The sequence below is a fragment of the Prionailurus viverrinus genome, chromosome B4, assembly GCF_022837055.1.
Source record: "Prionailurus viverrinus isolate Anna chromosome B4, UM_Priviv_1.0, whole genome shotgun sequence".
Taxonomy (NCBI): Eukaryota; Metazoa; Chordata; class Mammalia; order Carnivora; family Felidae; genus Prionailurus; species Prionailurus viverrinus.
This window is the reverse complement of record NC_062567.1, coordinates 12,697,384-12,718,594: the sequence shown is the minus strand read 5'-3', so window position 1 is coordinate 12,718,594 and position 21,211 is coordinate 12,697,384. Positions and strand designations below refer to the sequence as shown.

At 41.2% G+C, this 21,211-nt stretch overlaps 1 protein-coding gene across 1 annotated transcript in view; it reads left to right on the top strand.

Moving 5' to 3' along the window:
• Positions 1-21,211, top strand: part of CUBN (cubilin) — a 283,623-nt gene that overhangs the window by 152,175 nt on the left and 110,237 nt on the right. The window contains exons 32-36 of the mRNA XM_047868193.1: positions 8,058-8,217; positions 9,926-10,039; positions 11,713-11,823; positions 13,452-13,580; positions 14,595-14,727. Of these exons, the coding sequence (XP_047724149.1) occupies positions 8,058-8,217; positions 9,926-10,039; positions 11,713-11,823; positions 13,452-13,580; positions 14,595-14,727 (647 nt within the window). The remainder of the gene's footprint in view (positions 1-8,057; positions 8,218-9,925; positions 10,040-11,712; positions 11,824-13,451; positions 13,581-14,594; positions 14,728-21,211) is intronic.

Genomic DNA, 21,211 nt, shown 5'->3' with positions numbered 1-21,211 from the left:
ACATTTCTCCTCAAAAGTAGTATCCTTGGCTATTTAATCAATTATATAGACAAACTAGAATTTCTTTAACCGCTAGCTTATTATTGACCATTTTGATTACTTCTTTATTATCATAGTGCTATGAAGACCATATTTATATGTGACTCTGACTCGACATTCCCTATTATTTTCTTTATCTAAATGCTCTTTTCTTTAGTGAACACTCTATTATGAAATATTTTAAGTATATAAAAAAGTATAGACTATATAATACATGTGAAGTGTATAAAGAACAAAGTCATCTCACTGTCCAGACTTGCCAAATTGTAATATTTTCCCATACTTGCTTCAAGTTCTTTTTTTTTCCCCCAAAATAAAGGAATTACTAAAGAGACAGTGAAGTCCCATGTGTCACCCGCACTGACACTATTCCCTATTCTCATCACAGAGGAAACTGCTTATCAGAATTTGGGTTTACAGCGCCCATGGCTATTTTTATACTTTTTCATTTTTCTTGTAGTTTTCATATACAGCATATATTATTTTGCAAGTTTTAAAACCTTAAGCAAGGAATACCGCAAATACAATACCCTTCTATTTGCTCTGTTCACTCAACATTCTGTTTTTAACGTTTGTCTGCTCTGTAATGCATTTAGATCTAATGCATTCTTTTTTTTAAAATTTTTTTTTAACGTTTATTTATTTTTGAGACAGAGAAAGACAGAGCACGAGCGGGGGAGAGGCAGAGAGAGAGGGAGACACAGAATTGGAAGCAGGCTCCAGGCTCTGAGCCATCAGCCCAGAGCCCGACATGGGGCTCGAACTCACGGACCACGAGATTGTGACCTGAGTTGAAGTCGGACGCTTAACCGACTGAGCCACCCACGCGCCCTTAATGCATTATTTTTGCCATCGTACAATACTCCATTTTATGAGTATACCACGAGTTGCATGCCCATTCCACTGTGAATGCATGTGCAAATTGCTTCCAATATTCAGCTGTTGCAACTCTTATAGCAATGGACGTTCTTGGACATATTTCTGAATGCAATCATGCAAGAGTTTCCCTAGGTTAGACATATTGATGTGGAAGTGCTAGCTTTTACATTTACTCTGCATTGCCAAATCCTACTGGAAATATACGCATGAGGATTCCCATAATGAATGGGAGAAACTTACCTTCACATTCATACTATATTCTTTCCACGACACTTCCAATACATTGTCTGACTTGATCTTTACAATGATGAGACAGAGGGAGAGATTCTCCACCCCCATTTGTGAGATGATGGAACGATAACCAGCGGCTTCTGAAGTGCCTTGGCAAGAAAACAAATACCCTCGGTGGACCCAGGACTCAAGTGTTGGGACCTAAGAACAGAATGCTTCCAGGTGTTCTGACCATAAGGTCCCTGGGTTTCCCGGGTGTTTTTAATCGAAGGTCAGTGTGCTTGCCCCTGGGCTTTAGTTGATCTGATGGAAAATGTCAGACAGGCTGGAGCCTGTGCATAGCCAGTCAGCAAAGGCCATGCAACAGAAGGGATATGAACAGTGTGGTTTGAACTAACCATGGATATGGACATCCATTGAGGCTCCACTTGTGGAGTATTTATGAAGCTGTGTTGTGGAGCTGGGAAGGTTTTGTAGGGAAGGTGTTTGGGGAGGAACCCATATTTGAAATCATTGCCTTTCCTCAAAGAGGTCAGGTACTTTGTTATCTCCAAGTCAGCTGGTACGTTAATGCATCCTATCACAAATTCCCGAACAGTTTGTGATAGCCGTATTTTCCAAAGAACTAAGGAAGAAACAAATAAAGAAAACAGGATAACTGGATTCACTGAGTACTTCTCCTGTGCCAGGCAGCACATATTACCTCATGGCTCCTTCCTCCATCCCTAGAGGAGCCAACTGTTAAAAGAGAAGTGAAGGTGTCAACACTTAGTCCTCTGTTTCTCCCCTTTGCACACACAGCTCCGTCCACTCAGTTAGTGTCTGTCCATAATTATGTCCAAACAACTCATTAGACCTCCAGGGACCTCCATGCCACTAAGTTCATGAGTAATGTTTGCTCCCTCAGTGGTGTTCAGTGGTTGATCACTCCGGGTGAGGAAAAGGAGACTCAGGGGTGTAGGAAACTCATTATTCTCCCATGATATTTTCAGGGATTTCTATGTAGAGAAATGAGGAGAGAGGAGAAGTGAAGAGAGAAGGAAGGAGGTCAACCAGATGGCTATTTCTTGCCGCGGTTCACATTTTAAGCCCACTGTCTCTTGCTTCTTGTGGCCATTCCCTTTCTCCGTCCCCCTTGTTAAGAGAATATTGGAATTTACACTTTGTTTTTAATTTCTCCAAAATACCACGATCTTGAGGTTCCTTTGTGTAGTAGACTTTGACTAACTATTTGGAGCACTGGCAGGTGTTTACTGCAAATAGCAGTAGAGCAGTCGAGTTCAAAAGTGATCCTTAAGACTCCATTATTCATTTCTCTCTCGGTCCCTCATTTCACACCTCCTGCATTAGTTATCGATTGCTGCATAACAAATATCCCAAACCCCAATGCCTTAAAACAACAACATTGAACATTTCTGTGAACCAAGAATGAGGGTGCCGGGTACCTGGCCCTTTCCTAGCTGGCTCACATAGTCGGCAGCAGGATTCAGTTCCCCGCAGAAAACGGGCTGGAGGCCTCCCTCGTCTCCTCTCCAGGAGGGCCTCTCTGCAGGGTATCTCATAGCACAGCGGCTAGACTCATCAAAGCAGGCAGTGCAGAGTGCAAGAGAAAGAGCTGACGAGATGGAACAGTCCCTCTTTTGTAACCTAGTCATGAAAGTGACATCCCATCACCGTGGCTCTCATCTCTTCCTTGGAAGAAGTAAGTCATTAGGTGCAGCCCGCACTCCTGGGCAGGGTGGGGGTGGGGTGACTACACGGGGACATGAATCACTGGGAGCCAGGTCAGAATTGCCCCCACCGCCCCACTCCCTGCCACCCCGCCCCAACAGTCCCAGCTGGTAATATCCATGGGTTATGCTCCAGCCTCATCCGTGTTGCTGGACAAACCCCTTCTCTCAGACCTCTTTTTGGTTTTGCTGCAATAGCTTCCTACTTTTGTTCGTTTCATACAGAGCAATTTATCCTTCTCTTTGTCTCCCTTTACAAATAGAGGCTTATATCTCTCAAGTACGTACTGTGTGCCAGGAAGTGTTGTGAGGGCTTTGTATCTTTGTACTCATTTAATTCTGGTGAACAGTCCGAGCTTTACACTTGTGTCATCACACTTATTTCTATCATCAGTAAGTGTATGGGACGGCAGAAGCTCCCTCTCTTTTCTCAAACTACCAGTGCTTAGCACCCTGACCCAGGCCTCTATAAATGTCATCACAAAGGACTGTTAGTCTTGTACCTGAATGGCTCCCCACCCCAATGTCACTTTATGCTGGAGCCGACACGTGTTAACTCTGAAAAAAAAAAAAAAAGGTTTCTCAGATCTCCTTAAGATATTAAAGCATCAAGTATTAAAATGTTTGTGCAAGTACACAAATGTTTGGCTCAGTTCAAACTTCTGGTTAGAGCTTCGAGTGCGGAGGGTTCCCAAGAGCGCCATAATGTCATGTGTCCTGAATACTCTGGGCTCTAGGGACAGGCCTGATGTCCTCTGCCCACCTTCCGCCTTCCGTGTTCTCTCGCAGTGCTGGCAAAAGATTGGCACTGCCTGTAAGAAGGGCACTGGGCAGTTGTGTGTGTGGCATAAGCCATGTCCTGTGATTAGACCCTCCTCCATTGCCCATTGGGGCCAAAATGTAAAAAGCCTGCCCAGAAAGCAGCCCCAATTGACCTCTTTCCCACTGTGAATAGCCTCTTTTACTCACTGTCATGCCTGCTATGCATTTATACATTCCAATCCATGAGAGGGAGGACAGCTATTTCCTAACTCTGGACTTTCCCTCATTCTTAGTCCTCTGTTCTTAGAGGCCATATATTCTTACCTATGTAATTCATGCACTCATCCATACATCAAATATTTACCGTCTGTTATATGCCCAAGTCTACTCTCTTAGTCTCCTATTTTCATGTGATAAATATAAGTTTAGGCATTTTGAATGTGTGTGTTTGTATCCGGAAATTTGATAAAACTCTGGGTACTTTGTGAAGGGACCGATTAACTTCTTGTAGAAATTAGGTCATCCCTCAACCAGATATGCCTTTGTTTTTAGAGTCCCAGTAGTTGGAGCTTTCAGGGGTATGGCTACTTTTTCCTTTGTGGATTCAACTTCAAAATTTTACTCATGTCATCTAGAAATGAGTTAATGGAAATGTACCGGTTTTGCAGGGGGCGGGGGGGAGGGTGGTATATTTCTCTGACTTTTACCACTTGAGCAACAGATCAGAAAACCAATTCTCAGGCCTAGAAAACTCTTGGCAGTAGACTTAAGTAAGAATTATATATCTGTAAGTTATGTGACTGTTATGTGTGTCTCCAATAGTAATATAATTTGCTAGGTCTGCCTTGGGAACTAAATGGAAGTAAGGGGAAATGCATATTGATAATTTCCATGACTTTAGAATTTTAAATAAATGGGATCAAGGTTTCTCATATTTTCTTCCTTGCAGTTTTTTTCTTATAATTTTATAAATTAAAAGTTAAATTGATTTGGGGATGCCTGGGCGGCTCAGTCGGTTAAGCATCTGACTCTTGATTTCGGTTCAAGCCACGATCTCATGGTTGTCAGGTCAAGTGCCACGTCAGACTCTGCGCTGAGCATGGAGCCCCGATTAAGATTCTCCCTTCCTCTCTCTCTGCCCCTCTCCCACACTCTCCCTTTCTCTCTCCCTCTCAAAAAAAAAAGTTAAATTTCTTTGGTATTACAAGAGTTAGGAACCATCTAAAATAAAAGAATTGCTATTCTAAACTATTTAAAAAATCAGTTGTTTCCTTGTTAATCTGAGGTCTTGCACTTTCATAAAGCAACAACTGGATATATATATCTTAATAACTATCGCCAGCATTTTAAAGAGAAGTGACAAGATATAATATAGAATTTGGAGACAGGGGACGTAAGTTCCTGACTCTACTCACTGTGTGTATGAACTCGGATTAGTCACTAGCTTACACTGGATGAGGCAATACTTTAATAGCTAGCACACTAAGTCTCATTTTCTTCATGCAAACAAAAAAATCACATGGTGTTGAGGACTAGATTAGGATGTTTCTGATGGTCCTTATAAAATTACAACGTGCTAATCAAATGTAGTGTTTCAGTGGTATATAATTTTGATTCAGGGACATCTGGAAACCTTCTACCTCAGATCCACTTCCTGAAAAGCAATGCTCCAGCCGTATGAACTGCAACCAAGGCCCTTTGATTCCAGGCTCTCTGGGGGAGGGAGGTCTGAGAAACACATAGACATCCTGGAAGATGTGCCCATTCAAAGGATCCCCTGGGAAGTGGCTCATTCTTATGACTTTCTGAACCATTTAGCCCTAAATTTCTACCTTACTTTTTTGCCTTAAGAGGATTGCAGCCATTTAGAAAAGAAGGAACAATACCTACTTACTCACTAGACCTCTGAGTTTGGGGAGAGATAAAGGAGACTAAAAGAGTCTTGCCTTTGTGAGTGTATGGACTTGTAAAAATCCTCTTAGTGTATGTGTTGTTTTTGTTGGTGGTATTTTTTTGGTGGGGGAGTCTGTATACCTCACAGAACCCCAGTGTTCTGCTGAAGTATAAGAAATGCTGTGCTAAACAAACACATCACCCCAAAAGAAGCAAATAGTCTCGTGTGGATAGTCTTGACCAAGAGTCAATTGGCATATTCTCTAGACTCCCAAGGCGTTCTAGGAAGGTATTCTTTAAAGCAAGACAGTATTAACATTACTGAACTCTAAGGATGTTATAGCTGTATCACCTTCGGAAAGTATAAAGCCAAGTATACCAAAAATAAAGTCTTGGATTAAAACAATGCTGGTAACATTTGAGAGTAGGTTGAAGTATAAATGTAGTAACGAGGTTTTGTAATCTTGATTTATACACTGTTTTTTTTTAACGTTTTTATTTATTTTTGAGTAAAATAAATTTTTACTCAAGGAAAGAGAGCGTGAGTGGGGAAAGGGAGAGAGAGAGAGGGAGACACAGAATCCGAAGCCGGCTCCAGGTTCCGAGCTGTCAGCACAGAGCCCAATGTGGGGCTCAAACCCATAAACCATGAGATCACGACCTGAGCCAAAGTTGAATGCTTAACCAACTGAGCCACGCAGGCGCCCCTTGATTTATACATTGTTTTGACTATTATTGATGGTGTTCAACATGTTCAATAGAAGCAGTCATACTAGATTGAAAACTATAATTTGACTTGGTTAAGAAAATGTAACTGAGTTTGTAATCAATCTTTAAATGTTAAATAGAGGCCGGGGCGCCTGGGTGGTTCAGTATGTTGAGCGGCCGACTTTGGCTCAGGTCATGATCTCACAGTTTGTGAGTTCGAGCCCTGCATTGGGCTCTGTGCTGACATCTCAGAGCCTGGCGCCTGCTTCTGATTCTATGTCTCCCTCTCTTTCTGCCCCTCCCCCACTCATGCTCTGTCTCCCTCTGTCTCAGAAATAAATAAACATTAAAAAAAATTTTTGTAAAAAATGTTAAATAAAAATCAGTTTTAAGGTTTTATTTATTGGACCTGTGGATTTAAAATACGGACATTAAATAAAGCAATGAAAAAGAAAAAAGAAGGAAATGGTGTTCTAGAACCACATTTATTTAAGTTCAGTATTGTAAAAGTTTTAGCCCCTCAGTAGAGAGTTAAACATCTTATTGATGTTTGATTCATGTGCTTATGATGAACTAAACTGAGAATTGCCTCCCACTCATACTTATGTGCTAGAGAGAACAGTGATTATAATCCTCACTAGATATTTTAAAATAATTTATGTGAACTTCCTTTGCGTCCAATCCCCGAATTTTCTATTTTTTTCCCCCAAGTGTTTCTTATGAAATATAAATGACAGTTTATCTTGGGTGAAACAGCCGTATCCTAACTTCATGTTTTAATCCCACTCTGGTAGTTGACAGTTGATCCTATCCTGCTTAATTGGTATCTTGCATTAGACAATATGAGAGTTTCAATTCTGAATTTTAGAATCTAGTTGTCTGGTTTAACATGAGCTGCTCCCTCTTAGGAATTGTGGAAGTCGGCCACACAATTTTGTCTCTGTGTAGCAATTGTCTTCTTAAAAATGGAGGACAATTGGGGAAAAGGAAATGGATAGTGTGCGTGAAGGTCTGAACCAGTTGCTGGCAGAGGGTGAGCACTAAATGAATGGTTGCCATTCTTGTTATCATCCAAAGAAAAGGAATTCACTTCCCCCATTTATACATAACTGTGTTAAAAACTGCACACCAGACACACCGACTTCCAAGGAAATTAACCAAGTTTCAATTTCACAAACCCATACAGTGATTTGGGTACATGTAATGTCAACTCTATTCCATCAGTACGTCTGGAGGGTCAGCTAAGTCCCAACATAGCCCTGGGCAGACATAGAACCTAGTACCTTTTTTTTTTTTATTAACTAGATAATTTTCTGAGTTAGGCTCACTCACTATATCATTTGAAAGAACTCTGCCAATATTCTTCCTTCTTGACCACTATCCTATGGAAAGCAAAAAGTTATGGCAAAGGGTTGGGTTTCTGAAAACAAATGGTTACTCCTCCTTCTTCCTCACCTATTTGTTCCTATCTTGATTCTTGCCTCAAACATTTCAGTACATGGTGTGGGCATGGCACTTGATGTGATGTGCTGAGGTCAGGGGAGGAGGGAGGGCTGTGAAAGTAAAATATCCAGGGATGTAATTGTGGGCTCCGACAGAGGAACTCCCACTGGAATCCATATAAGTTCCGTAGACATAACCAATGATTCAGACCCTCCCATGGGCTATTTGACAAGACAATGACATAAAACACTAGATCCGGTGAATGTATTGCTTTCCACCAGCTCACCAATGTGTACATAGCCCATGGACCATGGGCCCCATAGATGTAAATCTGAAGTTCTGAACTATTAACCCTGTTGTCTTAATTTGTAGGTATATGATGGCGTAAGCCCCACAACTGCCCGCCTTGCCAGAACGTGTGGAAGACAGCCGCTGGCTAACCCCATCGTTTCTTCAGGAAACAGCCTCTCGTTGCGATTTCAGTCTGGCCCTTCCAGACAGAGCAGGGGCTTCCGAGCTCACTTCAGCCAAGGCAAGTGCTGCGTGTCTCTGTGTGTGTCCCTGAGGTATCCGCTGTCTGTTCTGGAGTGCCCTTCCTGGTGCCGCAAGAAAAAGGAGGCCAGTGCTCAGAAATCGGTCCCAGCTTTCTACTTAACAGGCGACAATTTAAATAGAGCAAAGGAACTACGATTTGCAATTATTCCACCTGTTGATCCTTTAAGTTTACGATCGTCTGACAGGCGACGCCGACTTCCTTTGGATCTGTGTGTCTCTCGAGCTTTCAGAATGATATTTCAGAGCATTTTTAATACTAGGGTCACTGTAACAAAGTGTTTCTCCATATTTGTTCATGAGTAGATAAATTATCTGGCATTTGTCCAGGATTTTCTGCTGGGACAATTATAAATCACAAGGCTTGCGTGCAATGTAGAGTCTGGTGGTAACTAACCCTTGAGGTAGTGGTGCCCTGAACCACCTGAGGAATCGGTGTTGTTTCCTACTGTTTCTGTTCTTGACTCACCACTTCTCAGTTCATCCTTGTAGACTTTTTCACCGTTGCCTTTCATCCGGTCGTTCCTGGAGATGAATCCTTTATTCCCATTGTCAGGGATAGAGCCCAAGGTGGAAGGAGTTGTTGGCCAGCTTCAGTTTGCCTCTGACTTTTACTCAGATGGTCCTTGTCATTTCAAATACGGGTGGTCTGTTTAGTCATTGGTCTATTTGGAGCTTGCTTGTATCCTACAGCAAAGAGCCCTGGCTAGGGATGTTTTCTGGGTCGGGGTCTCTCAAAGATGCATTGTAGACTTGGGAGCAAGACAGAGTGCATGAATCCGCCACTCTGCAAAGAAAAGAATAGTTTCTTAATGCATTTCATTTTTCATTTAATTAATTACTTATGGTTTGCTTCATAGTAAACAATGTTCCCAAGAGGTCTCTTCTGGATTATTACAAAGCCTCCTCCTGCTCACCCACCCTTTCCCCATCTTCCTCCAAAGTCAGCTCCCAAAAGCCCTACTCCAGCCATGCCCTTGTGTGCTCCGTGAATCTGTCCTGGCTCTTCATCGCATGGAGAATGGAGCCCCAAATTCCTCCAGATGTTACCCAAGGGTCCTGGAACCTTCCCCAGTCTTTTTTTTTCCCCAACACCCTTCAGGAGCCCCATACTTTAGCCAAGTCTGCCCAGTCGCAGGCCTGACCCTCCTCTGTGTCTCTTCCTCAGCCCCACTTCCTCCTCCAGCCACTCTCCTCCGGGAGACACCCCTTACGCTCCCCAGCTGGCCAGACTCTCCTGTCTGCACCGCCACAGAGTTTTGCGTTTCTCTGATAACACACAGCCATCCTATGCACTCTTGTTCAATTGACTATTTATTTTCCAAACAATAAATAAATAAAGTTCCTCAGAAACAGATTATCCCTATACCTCTAATTTATGAGCAGGCAGAGTAAGTGGACCCATACTAGAGTTTTGTTTCAGTGGCTCAAGCAGTTCATAGCCACTTCATCTTTTGTCCTCTGCCCCTCCCCACTTCCTGTAATTGAAGAATATTGTTATAAACGTACGGTGCATTTCCATTTTCTCATGGTTTATGTGCAGCTTCCTTGGCAGAGTACTTCCTGGGCATGTGTTTCAGAAATAGGAAAACATCATTTGTGTTTTTACTCATCAAATTGTTTTGTGCGGTCAGTAGAAATCAAAAGTATTTGACGTGCGTGTGTGTGTGTGTGTTTGTGTTCCTCAGCCTGTGGGGGCTACATCCTTACCGACTCATCTGATACTATATCCTCTCCATTGTTCCCTGCCAAGTATCCACACAATCAGAACTGCAGCTGGATAATTCAAGCTCAGCCTCCATGTAAGTAACAAAAAAGAAAAAAGGAAAGGAATCCAGGATGGATGGTGTCTGTGGGAAAGTCCATCTATGACTAATGTTCCCGTCTCCTCAATGGTAACAGTTGATGGCCTTCCTCTTCTTTTTTTGGAAGTCCCCATTCCTGATGTGCACAAGAACGAGCACTTCCTAATCTGATAGGAAAGTAATTTTGACTGTTTATTCTTAAGTAAAAAAAAAAAAAATTTAAGGTTCAAGGCCTAACAGAGGAAAAAGAAAAAAAAAAAAAAACCTGTAACCTTGCTGTATTGACAGGCACGTGAAATTGGGGATAAGCAAAAATAACTGACAAATAGTTTTTGACACATGTGCCTTGAGTGTGGTAGATATTCGGGACAGTTGCCAAATGACTAAATGATTAATAAGAACCACAAACTGAAAAATTAATAACTCATAGTTTGGGAATGTGATGCCATAAGCATATCGACCTTCGATCAAAGTGGAAGCTGATTATAAAACCCGGCCTCTCGTGCAATGCATGTACTACAAAAAATTCTAGCACACGGCCTGGAAGAAACACTAAGTGAGTGTTTACATAATTTCCTTTTTAGAATTCTAGAATCATATTTTTTGACCTGGTAACAGCCTGGTGGTAAGAATTACTGTCCACACTTTGCAGACAGAGAAAAGGAGGAGACCTCTCAGGACTCAAAGCGAAATGATTGCGAAGAGGGTGATCCCGGGGCCATCCCGCATGTTTCAGAGGGGCCCTGCCCTTCCTTGAGGTTTTCGGGAAAAATTTATGATTTCAGCCATAATGGAGGAAAGGCATTAAGTTCTTTACTCTGCTTTATGATTAATCACTTTCGTGACAATAAGCAAATCCACTTAAGCCAGCGAGGCCCCATTAGCTAATCTAAAAAATGATAAGTTCGACTTAAATATTTTCTAACACTTCAATATTTTCTAACTAGGGATGTTAAGAGGTGACAAAAGAATATGTTTATTACCATGCATATGATTGGGGTCTTGGCGAAGTAATCCTTAGCCAAAGAAAGTTGCCAGCTGGCCAGAAACTAAGCCTCTGATAAGGAGCCCCCTGCCTTGAGCTGAGCGGTTTTGCATGTAAGGATAATTTCTAATGAGTTGTAAAGCATTTAGATGAAAGATCTCACTGGTTCAAAGACATTAATAGGAAAAGATCCTATTCTGAAGATTAGGGACCCTGGATGAATAGCAAAAGAAAAAACACACCCAGGCACTTGCTGTTTTGCAAGTAATTCAAAGCTTTCTTTATAAATGACTCCAAACCTCTAGGGTCCTGGCTCTGGGCTGCAGGTAAAACTAAGAGAGCTAGGCTGTGCGTGCCAGGGGGGTAGGAGCATCTCATTTACAAGTCAGCAAACTAGTCAGCCAGCAATGGCTGATGCAAAAAGTGTAAAGACCCTATATTCCGACAAGCACTCCGCGTGGTCTCCGTGGAATGAACATACCCCAGGGCCCTCTTATTTACCACCATCAGCATTTCAGATTCTGGAAGCACTTTCAAAAAACATTGATTCTGTCGCTCTTCAGAGGAGCCAAATGCGTCGCTTCCCTGCTGGAGAACCTGCAAAGGAATTGATCAAAGGATAAACCTCGCTCCCTGTATGTTTTGTTTGCCAGGGCTCTCTTAGTCCTCTCTCCTTCTCTTGCAGTCAATCACATCACCCTCTCCTTCAGCCACTTTGGACTTGAAAGCACTGCAATGTGTACACAAGACTTTCTAGAAATTTTGGATGGCAATTACGATGACGCACCCCTCCGAGGTACCGCAGCGCTCACGCACTCGTCTGTGGCCCTGGCTGGGTCGTATTTATATATTTACCTACGTATATGCTGTTATTGGAGGTTGGAATGGTTCCAACAGATAGGAAGAGCAATATAAGCCAAGTAAAGAGTGTTAGAGGGTAGGATAGCAAGAGTGAAGGTGGGGCTCAAGAAACACAGCTTGTTCACACTCAAGGACATGAACAGTTTATGTATTTTTCTTTTAATTTAAAAGTTGCAACTGCTTTAGAGAGCAATGAAATTCAGTCCATCCTGGCATTAGATAGCATTCCGTGAGAAATTTCTTGTTAGTATATGACCAGTTCTTATATTCGAATTGAGCATGGTCCTTCTGGTTTTGTCCTCAGTAGAAGCAATGGGGGAAGGAAGGAAGGAAGGAAAGAAGGAAGGAGGGAAGGAAGGAAGGAAGGAAGGAAGGAAGGAAGGAAGGAAGGAAAGAAGGAAGGAAGAGGGAAGGGAGGAGAGAAGGAAGGAAGAAGGGAAGGAAGGAAGGAAGGGAGGAAGAAGGGAAGGAAAGAAGGAAGGAGGGAAGGAAGGAGGAGGGAAGGGAGGAGAGAAGGAAGCAAGAAGGGAAGGAAGGAAGGAAGGAAGGAAGGAAGGGAGGGAGGAAAGAAGGAAGGAGGGAAGAAGTAACTAAATAAACAAAGCAAAAAATACAGCAACAAACACACACATGGGAATTCTGATTGCAGGACATCCCGGTGAAATTAAAGAATGCTGCTGTCTAGTTTCTGAAGTATCTTCAAGTAAAATCATCTCAGGTTATTTAAACTTTCTCCATGAGGTAGTCATCTTTGAGCTTTGGCATACAAGATTTCTTATCCTGCACTAGAAGACAAACTCCATCAGAGGAGGGACTTTGTTTTGCTAGTTGCTCTATTTCCAGGGCCCAGAGCAGAGCCTGGGACAGTAGTGGGCAATCGATTCCTCTCTGCTCTATGCGGTCCTGATTGCGTTGCTTGGGATGTTTATCTGTAAGCATTTGACCAAGGATGAAGGGATATTATTTAACAGTCACTTACATAGCACTTCACTTGTGCTGAGTGCTATTCTAAGAACTTTATAAATAGCAACTTGGTCAATCCTCATACCCTGATGATAGAGGTTTCATTATTATTGATAGTCTCTTTTCTCCAGTGGGGAAACTGAGGCACAGAGAACGTCAGTGACTTATCTCAGGTCGCGCCTCTAGCAAATGGCAGTGCTAGGAGTTGAATCCATGTATTCTGGCTCCGGCATCCACACATTTATTTTTTTGGCTGTAATGCTTTGCTTTTAAGCATTAGTGCATTTACTTGCGCGGGTCCGTACTTGGCTAGAGATTTTAGCATTCGTTCCGCTTGGACCCAGGTTGTCTACATCTTTCTTACCTCCCCCTGATACCCTTCAATGTTTATAAATCATATCTCCTGTGCTTGTCTTTATAGTTTATATTTAACTCTCTGGCACTGTCCCAAACACCGACCCTGCCTTAAATTCTCCAAATACTGATTTCTTCTTTTTGCTTCCATCTCCTGTGGTTCTAATAAATGCACGTTTACTAGAAATGACAGTCTGTGCCATGTGCCACTTGATCGCTCGCTCTTTTTGTCCTTTTCCTATCCAGGCCGCTACTGTGGTGCCTCCATGCCGCATCCCATCACTTCCTTTAGCAATGCTCTGACGCTGAGGTTTGTCTCAGATTCTAGAGTGAATTCCGAGGGTTTCCATGCTACATACGCCGCGTCATCATCAGGTAAGAGGAGTCAGCAAATGGCATTACTGGGTTAAGAGGGATGTGATAGAAAGCCTCAGTTTGTTATTTGGGACTGCCGTATCTTCGGAATTAGGAGCCACATCCCTGAGCCTACCTCTGTGATGAACCTCTCCGTCTTCCAGCTGAGGTTAACCTTCTTGTAAATTCTAACAGTAGTAAACTCCGTGCGGCGTCCTCTTTATCCGCTCACCCACTGGTGGACGCTTGGGGTACTTCCTTACCTTGGCTCTTGCGGCTCATGCTAATAGTGAGCTCTGGGAGTGGGGAGGATGGGTTGGGATGATGTCGGAATGGCCAGCGTGCTCGCTCCTTCGTGACATGTCTGTTAAGCCAGCCCCTGACTGGCAGTGTCCGTCGGCATCTCTTCTGAATGGACAGCTGCTGTTCTCCAGTCTCCCTGGCCTCGCAGCTGGGCTCAGACAGGTCTGGGTATTGTCACTGGTGGCAGGATGGATGGTGGCATGGTGGGAGGAGGGGAAGGAGGAGTCACCGGTACTGGGTCTGTAGGCCAGGGGTGTGCTGTTTGTCAGCTGCCAGCTTCCCGGTTATTGGCAGTTAAAAGCACAAAACACCTAGAAGATGTGTTTGTGTGTGTGTGTGTGTGTGTGTGTGTGTGTGCTCTTGAGAGACAAAAGCTGGAACATTGCCTTCTTTTCAGGGCCGGTGTTGAAAATCATCCTGGCCAGAAACACTGAGTGGTTGTGGAGTTAAAATAAGTCTTTTATTACATGAAGTTATAGTTTGCAGCAAGAAATGGCTTTGAGAAGAGAAACGACAGAGATTCCTTCTGATCTACCATATCCTGTGGCTTATTTTCAGTCTTCATAATCTTTTCCTTATTATATATGACATGGATTGTTTTTTAATTGGAAATGGAAATAGGATATCCTTTGATCTTGCTAACAGCTCCTGTAGAGTTCTTTCTCCTTGCCCTTATGGTATCTTATAGTCGACCTTCACTCTGGCACTCACTTTGTTTCTCTTTTCTTCCAGCTTGTGGTGGAACCTTCCACATGGCTGAAGGCATCTTCAACAGCCCTGGCTACCCGGAAGTTTATCCCTCTAACGTGGAATGTGTCTGGAACATTGTCAGTTCCCCTGGCAACCGGCTCCAGCTGTCTTTTATGTAAATCCCCCTTTTTTTTTTATGGTGTATTGTTTCAGTGTGAATAAATCTGCAGGAAGGAAGCACGGTTACTAATAGAATGGACAACTAATAGCATGTGTCCAAGCAACTGTTAGAGGACATGGTGGGAACTTTAAGAAGACTGTTTCCAAATTTCCTCTGTGTAGTCATAGTTTGGGTTATAAATGGTATTAAAATTCTTGAGAATGGTTCTAGAACGCTGCCTAACATTCTGAGAAAGATATGCCTAAACTCTTAGTGCCTTAATCTGTGGAATGTCTATTTTCAGAGAACAGTAACTGTATCTTTTTCTGAATCAGACACATTTAGAATCTTCCAGAGAAGTACTAACCTTCTTTCTTCCAGCAGGAATCCCCATCACAATCAAGCCTTCCTTACCCCGTATACCATGTCCCTACCCCAATCCACCTTACCCTTCTACTCCATACAGAAGAATAATTTTGGAAGTTTTTAGGAACTTAGTGGTTGGTTTGTAAAATCATTGGCATGTTCCTCATTAAACTATGGATATGGAATTAATAGTAGGATCCTGCCACATTCAGAGTGGTCTTAGATTACATTCAATAACAATAATGTGCTTCTCCTAGAAGTAGATAGTGAAAAGCACATGGTAAGAGACATGAGACTTCTTCATCCATCAGTAGACAAGTACCTGTGACATGCCAAACCAGTGGTAGACAAACACCACTTAACAAACACCGAGCGAAAAGATTTCAGTGTTTACATTGCCGCTTTAAATGAAAAGTTATTTGTTATATCGTATTCCACATTATTGGGCATCGTTTGGGATTGCTAATTCCGTTTTTGAAGCGAACAGAACAATTTCGCGTAGAGAGCAGAGGATTGTTCTGAGGACACCGGCCTGTTTATTCAAAAGTCTTGTCCCTTGTCCTCGAGGAGCCGTACTACGCATCAAGAAAGGATTTAAATGAAAGAACAGTCGCATTTGTGGGCCATGTTCAGACATCTGAAGTTGCTTTCTTTCAGTCCATCAATCAGACAGTGCTCTTCAGGGAACAAGTGGCATTGTGTTAAAACAAAGACACCCGCTGAGTGCCTGAAAGGCAAAGCAAGGTTAAGCTGCCACATGGGAAAGAAGTTTTTGTTTGCTTTTGTCTTTGCTAAAAGCTCAAAGTTCTTTGTGGGGGGGGGGGGGAGATCTCTCTCTCTAATTTTTACCTGATACATATGTCTTCCTTTCTTCAACAAATATGTGTAAGCCCCTACTGTGTGCTCACATAGTTAGCACATGTTATTCTCATGCCCAATGCTTTATATACAATGATGAATAAAACATGATTATTGTTCTTGTGATAAAGCCCAAAGTCCTTCCCATGGCTTACGAGGCCTCATAACTGCCAAATGAATGGGCTTCTTTTTTGGTCTTTTTCCTTTTAGTCTCTCCCATACCCACATTATTGACTAATCTGACATTCCGTGGGTGCCAGGAATGGGCCAGGTAAGGGAATGTTTAAGATAGACATCCCATTTCTTGATGAGTTACTAATAAATTCAGGCCAAGAAGTTATTTATTTAAACCTAAAGAGATCCATTCCATCTACAGGGCCACCGTTAAAGATGTCAAATGTCAAATGCGTAGCACAAGGCTGATGCATACCAGATGCTCAGCGCATGTTAAGTGATCTCACTCTGCCTTTTCTAAAATACCTTGCGTGGCATTTCACAGTTCAGTAAGAAGGGCGATGCTGAGCTCTTTCTAGAAGATAGGAGATAAACACAAAATGCTGGTTCATCCATTTCACTAAATCCCAGTTATCATATAGGCAAATCTTAACGACTCAGCCTTTTCCTTTCTCATCCATAAGAAGTTAATTTTGGTTACTTTGTGTTACTTGCTTGAGTTTTCTTTGTAAAACAAATTTTGTAGAATGCAAGATGTTCCTCTTTATGTAGAGGATAATGAGAAGGGCTTTATGGCAAGGCCTGTGAGTTATTTCTGCCCTGGTCTAAACTGTATCCAGATGGGTGCTTGGAAACATTCCCTGGGGTTGTGTGAGAAGCATATGGAATACGTCAAGTTCAAAACCATGGGGTTTGGATTGTGGACCCTGTGGTGAAATTGAATAGGGAGAAAAACCGGAGAAATTATGGTTGAATCTGTAACGAAAAGGAGGAGGGAGAAATAGAATCTAAAAAGGAGTTTTTTTGTAAAACAGATATTTAAAGGAATTAACAGAAAATATATTTTATGCTTGCAGAGTACTTTTAGAAAGTGACTGATCTTGGTTCAAGAATCAAAATGGGATAATGAGAAACAGCGATTGTACTATTTTTGTTCCACATCATATTTTTACTAACAGATTTCAGCCAAAGTATTTGGAAAGAGGGTAGATTTGCTTATAAAATGTACCGGCCTAAAACAAAGACTTCCAAGAAAACAATAAGCTTTTTTAGAAGTTTAATTTGACTCTTGTAGGCATCATCCTGCCATCATTTCTGATCAAATGTCTTTTCTGTAACTTGGCACTGATGACACCAGTATGGCACTCAAACAGAAAAGACCTGCACTTAGTAATCCCCTGGACCATTGGACCTTACTGAAGTGTACACACCAGTCACCTGGGATCTTGCGAAAATCCACATTCTGATTTAGTTGGTTGGTGGGTTCCGATTCTTCATTTCAGCAAGTTCTCAGGCAGTGCGGGTGCTGCTGGACCACACATTGCCTTTAGTAGAAAGGTTTAGACTCAATTTCATGTAAACCACCTGCCGAGGAAAATGATCTCTGTTTCTTCTCTTCTTACTTTCAGGGAAGCAAACCCAAAACCAAACAGTTTTAGCATATATCACATTGTTGATGATATTATGGGTAATAACACCAAGCCTGAATTTAAGTGCTAAACATGACAGTCATCCTAAAGATGGATTCAGAATGATTCCTTGCCAGAAATGATTGTAGATAGAAGCTTTGTATTACAAAGAATGAATTGTCAAGCAAGACAGTTGGCCTAAGGGCAAATGTGGAGTTGGGTTAGCTTGATGTGGATTTTGCTTGATTTCTTCTGCTATTCAGTGACGGGTCATAGCTTGCTGCTAAAGCTGTGTCTAGAATATAGATACAGATGATCTATATTGTAGTACCTCACCTTGGTAGGATCGTGAGAGCGACAGCTTCACTGTTGGTCTGGCTAGAGACCTACCAATGCTAGCATCTGGCTTGAGAAGCAGTGGTAGAGCAAATCTGACTTCTTTGTTCCAGCATCCTGGTAGCGAATGCTCAGAGGTGTGCCTGATACACTGGTCCCATAGAAGGGCTTGAGGTGCCCAGAACCTCCAGGCTGGTTATCTGTCACTCTAATCCATTAGCTGAGATAGAGTCCCAGGAGAACCCTCTACTTACCATCATGTGAAATCTTGCAACACAAAATGTTGAGTGTTGACTGAAAAGTACACACAATAGAGAAGGAAGTTTTCTGTTCTTGTGACTTTTTCCCCCCCTTTCTGGCAGTTTCTCCTCTATAGTCTTTCCAGGTTATTCTTTCTCCTTTTTATCTTGTCTTTCCTCTTCTCAGGTAAAACTCCTTCCAATTACTTCTGGAAAAAGAATAGTTTGCATACACTTTCTCTACAGTTTTTAACCATTACTTTTTTTCTTTAAAAATTAATTTTAAATAAATAAAATGTTGCAGGGTAGCAAAAGTCCCCCTGACTTACTCATCATGGAGTTACCCTGTATCTTGAATTGCATATGTATTACTTTCATGCATGTTTTTATAATTTTATAGCTTTGCTTTTCTACATATACTAAATTACATATGTATAATATGAGTAGCATGTATAAATCTCCATACACACTACATAATATTGCTTTCTGTTTTATGTTTTATAGAAATGGAATCCTACTTGTTGATTGGACTGGAATTACACTGAATTTATACATTAATTTTCGGGAGTATCTTTATTGACTCTTCATATTCTTGAATTTGGAATATCTCTGCATTTATTGTGTTCTTCTTTTATGTTCTTTGTTAAACTCTCACATTTTTTAAAATAGAGCTCTTATGGCTAGACACCTTTTTTTGGCTGCTGCTACTGCAAAGGGAATCCAGTTAAAATTTACAGACATAACCTGGCCGCTTTACCAAACATAACACCTCAAATTAATTTTTCCTCCTAGAATTGTTCACTACCTCATTATATGTCTACTTATTTATTATCTATCTCTCCTTCTTGAATAGAAGCTCCCAAAAGGGCGGAAAATTCTCTGTGTTCTTCACTGTCCTACCCCACAATGTCTGGCAACATGGAAGACAGTAAACATTGTTGAGTAGGTCTTAACTAAGTTACAGTTTTTAAATTTTTGGTTGCTGGTATAAGGAATCCCTACTGATTTCTGTATGTCTTATCCAGCCACCATTGTATTCTCTAGAATAACACAGATTTTCTTCTTTCTTTTCTACTGCTGTATTTTTAGTGCCGAGAAGAAGACCTCACACATTAAGGTGCACAATAAGTATTTATCAGTGAATGAGCTCTCCTAAATATTAACTTATAGCTCTTCTTTTCCAATCCTTACAACCTTTCCCCCGTTTCCTTGTCTTGTCTCTCTGGAAAACACTGTAGTGTAATGAGGAACAAAGTGATGAGAGCAGGCTCCCTTGTGTTGTTTCTGATTCGAAGGAAATGCTTTGAAATTTTTACTTCTAAGTATATTTGCTGCAGGCATTGGTAGACGTTTGTCATCCCATTTGGAAAATTTCCTTCTATTCCTAATTTTCTGAGTATTTATGATGAGTGGGTGTTGAGTTTTATCTAATGTTTTCCTGCAATTGTCATGGGTTCTCTCTTAGTATATTTTGCATCTATCTTTGTCTGTTAAGTGTGTGTGTGTGTGTGTGCGTGCGTGTGTGTGTTTGTGTGGTGTGAATTTTCTTATAGACCTTCTAATCTTTTTAAAAAATTGTTTAAAGTTTTATTTATTTATTTATTTATTTATTTATTTATTTATTTTTAATGTTCATTTATTTTTGGGAGAGAAACAGAGCATGAGTGGAGGAGGGGCAGACAGAGAGGGAGACACAGAATCCGAAGTAGGCTGCAGACTCTGAGCTGTCAGCACAGAGCCCGACGTGGGGCTCAAACTCACAGACTGTGAGATCATGACCTGAGCTGAAGTCGGCCGCTTAACCGACTGAACCACTCAGGTGCCCCTTATTTATTTATTTTTAGAGAGAGAGAGAGAGAGAGAGAGAGAGAGCGAGCGAATGAGCAGAGGCAAGGCAGAGAAAGGGAGAGAGAGAATCCCAAGCAGGCTCCATACTTTTGGTGCAGAGCCTGACACAGCTCGAACTCACAAACCGTGAGATCATGACCTGAGCCGAAATCAAGAGTTGAACACTTAACCAACTGAGCCACCCAGGCACCCCTAGGTCTTCTAATCTTAAAGCATTATTAGTCCAACTTGATTAGATTTATATATTTTACAAATTGATGGATCCATGCTGCTTATATTTTATTTAGGATTTTTCATCTATATTGTTAAGTGAGGTTGACCTATACTTTTCTTTCTTTGGCTTCCCTTGACTGGTTTTGTTCTCAAGATTATACTAACCTTGAAATGTTGGAGACTCCTTTCTATGCGTTGTTACAGTTTGCATAACATTGAGGTTGGGCTATTGATTTCATTGAAGCTTTGAAATTCCCCCAGAAAATCATCTGGGCACAGGTTTCTGTTTTGTGTCATCTGTGGGCAACTTTAAATACTGATTTTTTTTTTTTAGGTGTTTCTTTTCTTTGTTTTTGTTTCTGTTTTTTTTTTCTTCAGCTTATTGTATTCAGTGACATAAGATACGTTTACAATTCTGTGCAATCATCACTATCATCCTTTTCTGAGACTTTTCCATCATACTAAACAAACGCTATACTCCTTAAACATAACTCCCTGTGCCCAACCGTCAGTAAACTATTCTACTTCCTGAATCTACAAATTTCTCTATTCTAGTTTTCACATTTAAGTAGAATCATACATGTCCTTTTGTGTCTGGCTTATTTCACTGAGCATAATGTTTTTAGTGTTCATGTATGTTGCAGCATGTATCAAAATTTCATTCTGCTTCAAGGCTGAATAATCCAGTGTGTGTATAAAATGTGATTTTATATATAGATAGATAAATGCATAGCTGTATCTTATTTTGTTTATCAACATTATATATATCAAATTATATATAACTATGTGTAATTTTATTTATATATAATATATATAATTATATAACTATATATAGCTTTGTTTGTCCAGTCATTTGTTTATACATTTTTGTTTATCCGTTTTGTTTCTCCATTCATCTACTGATGGGCATTTGAGTTGTTTCCAGCTTTTGACTATTGTGAATAATGCTTTTATAAATACTGATATACAAATGTTTGTTTCAGCCCGTGCTTGTAATTTCTTTGGGTATATACCTAAAAGTAGAATTTGGTACATACCTAAAAGTAGAATATGGTA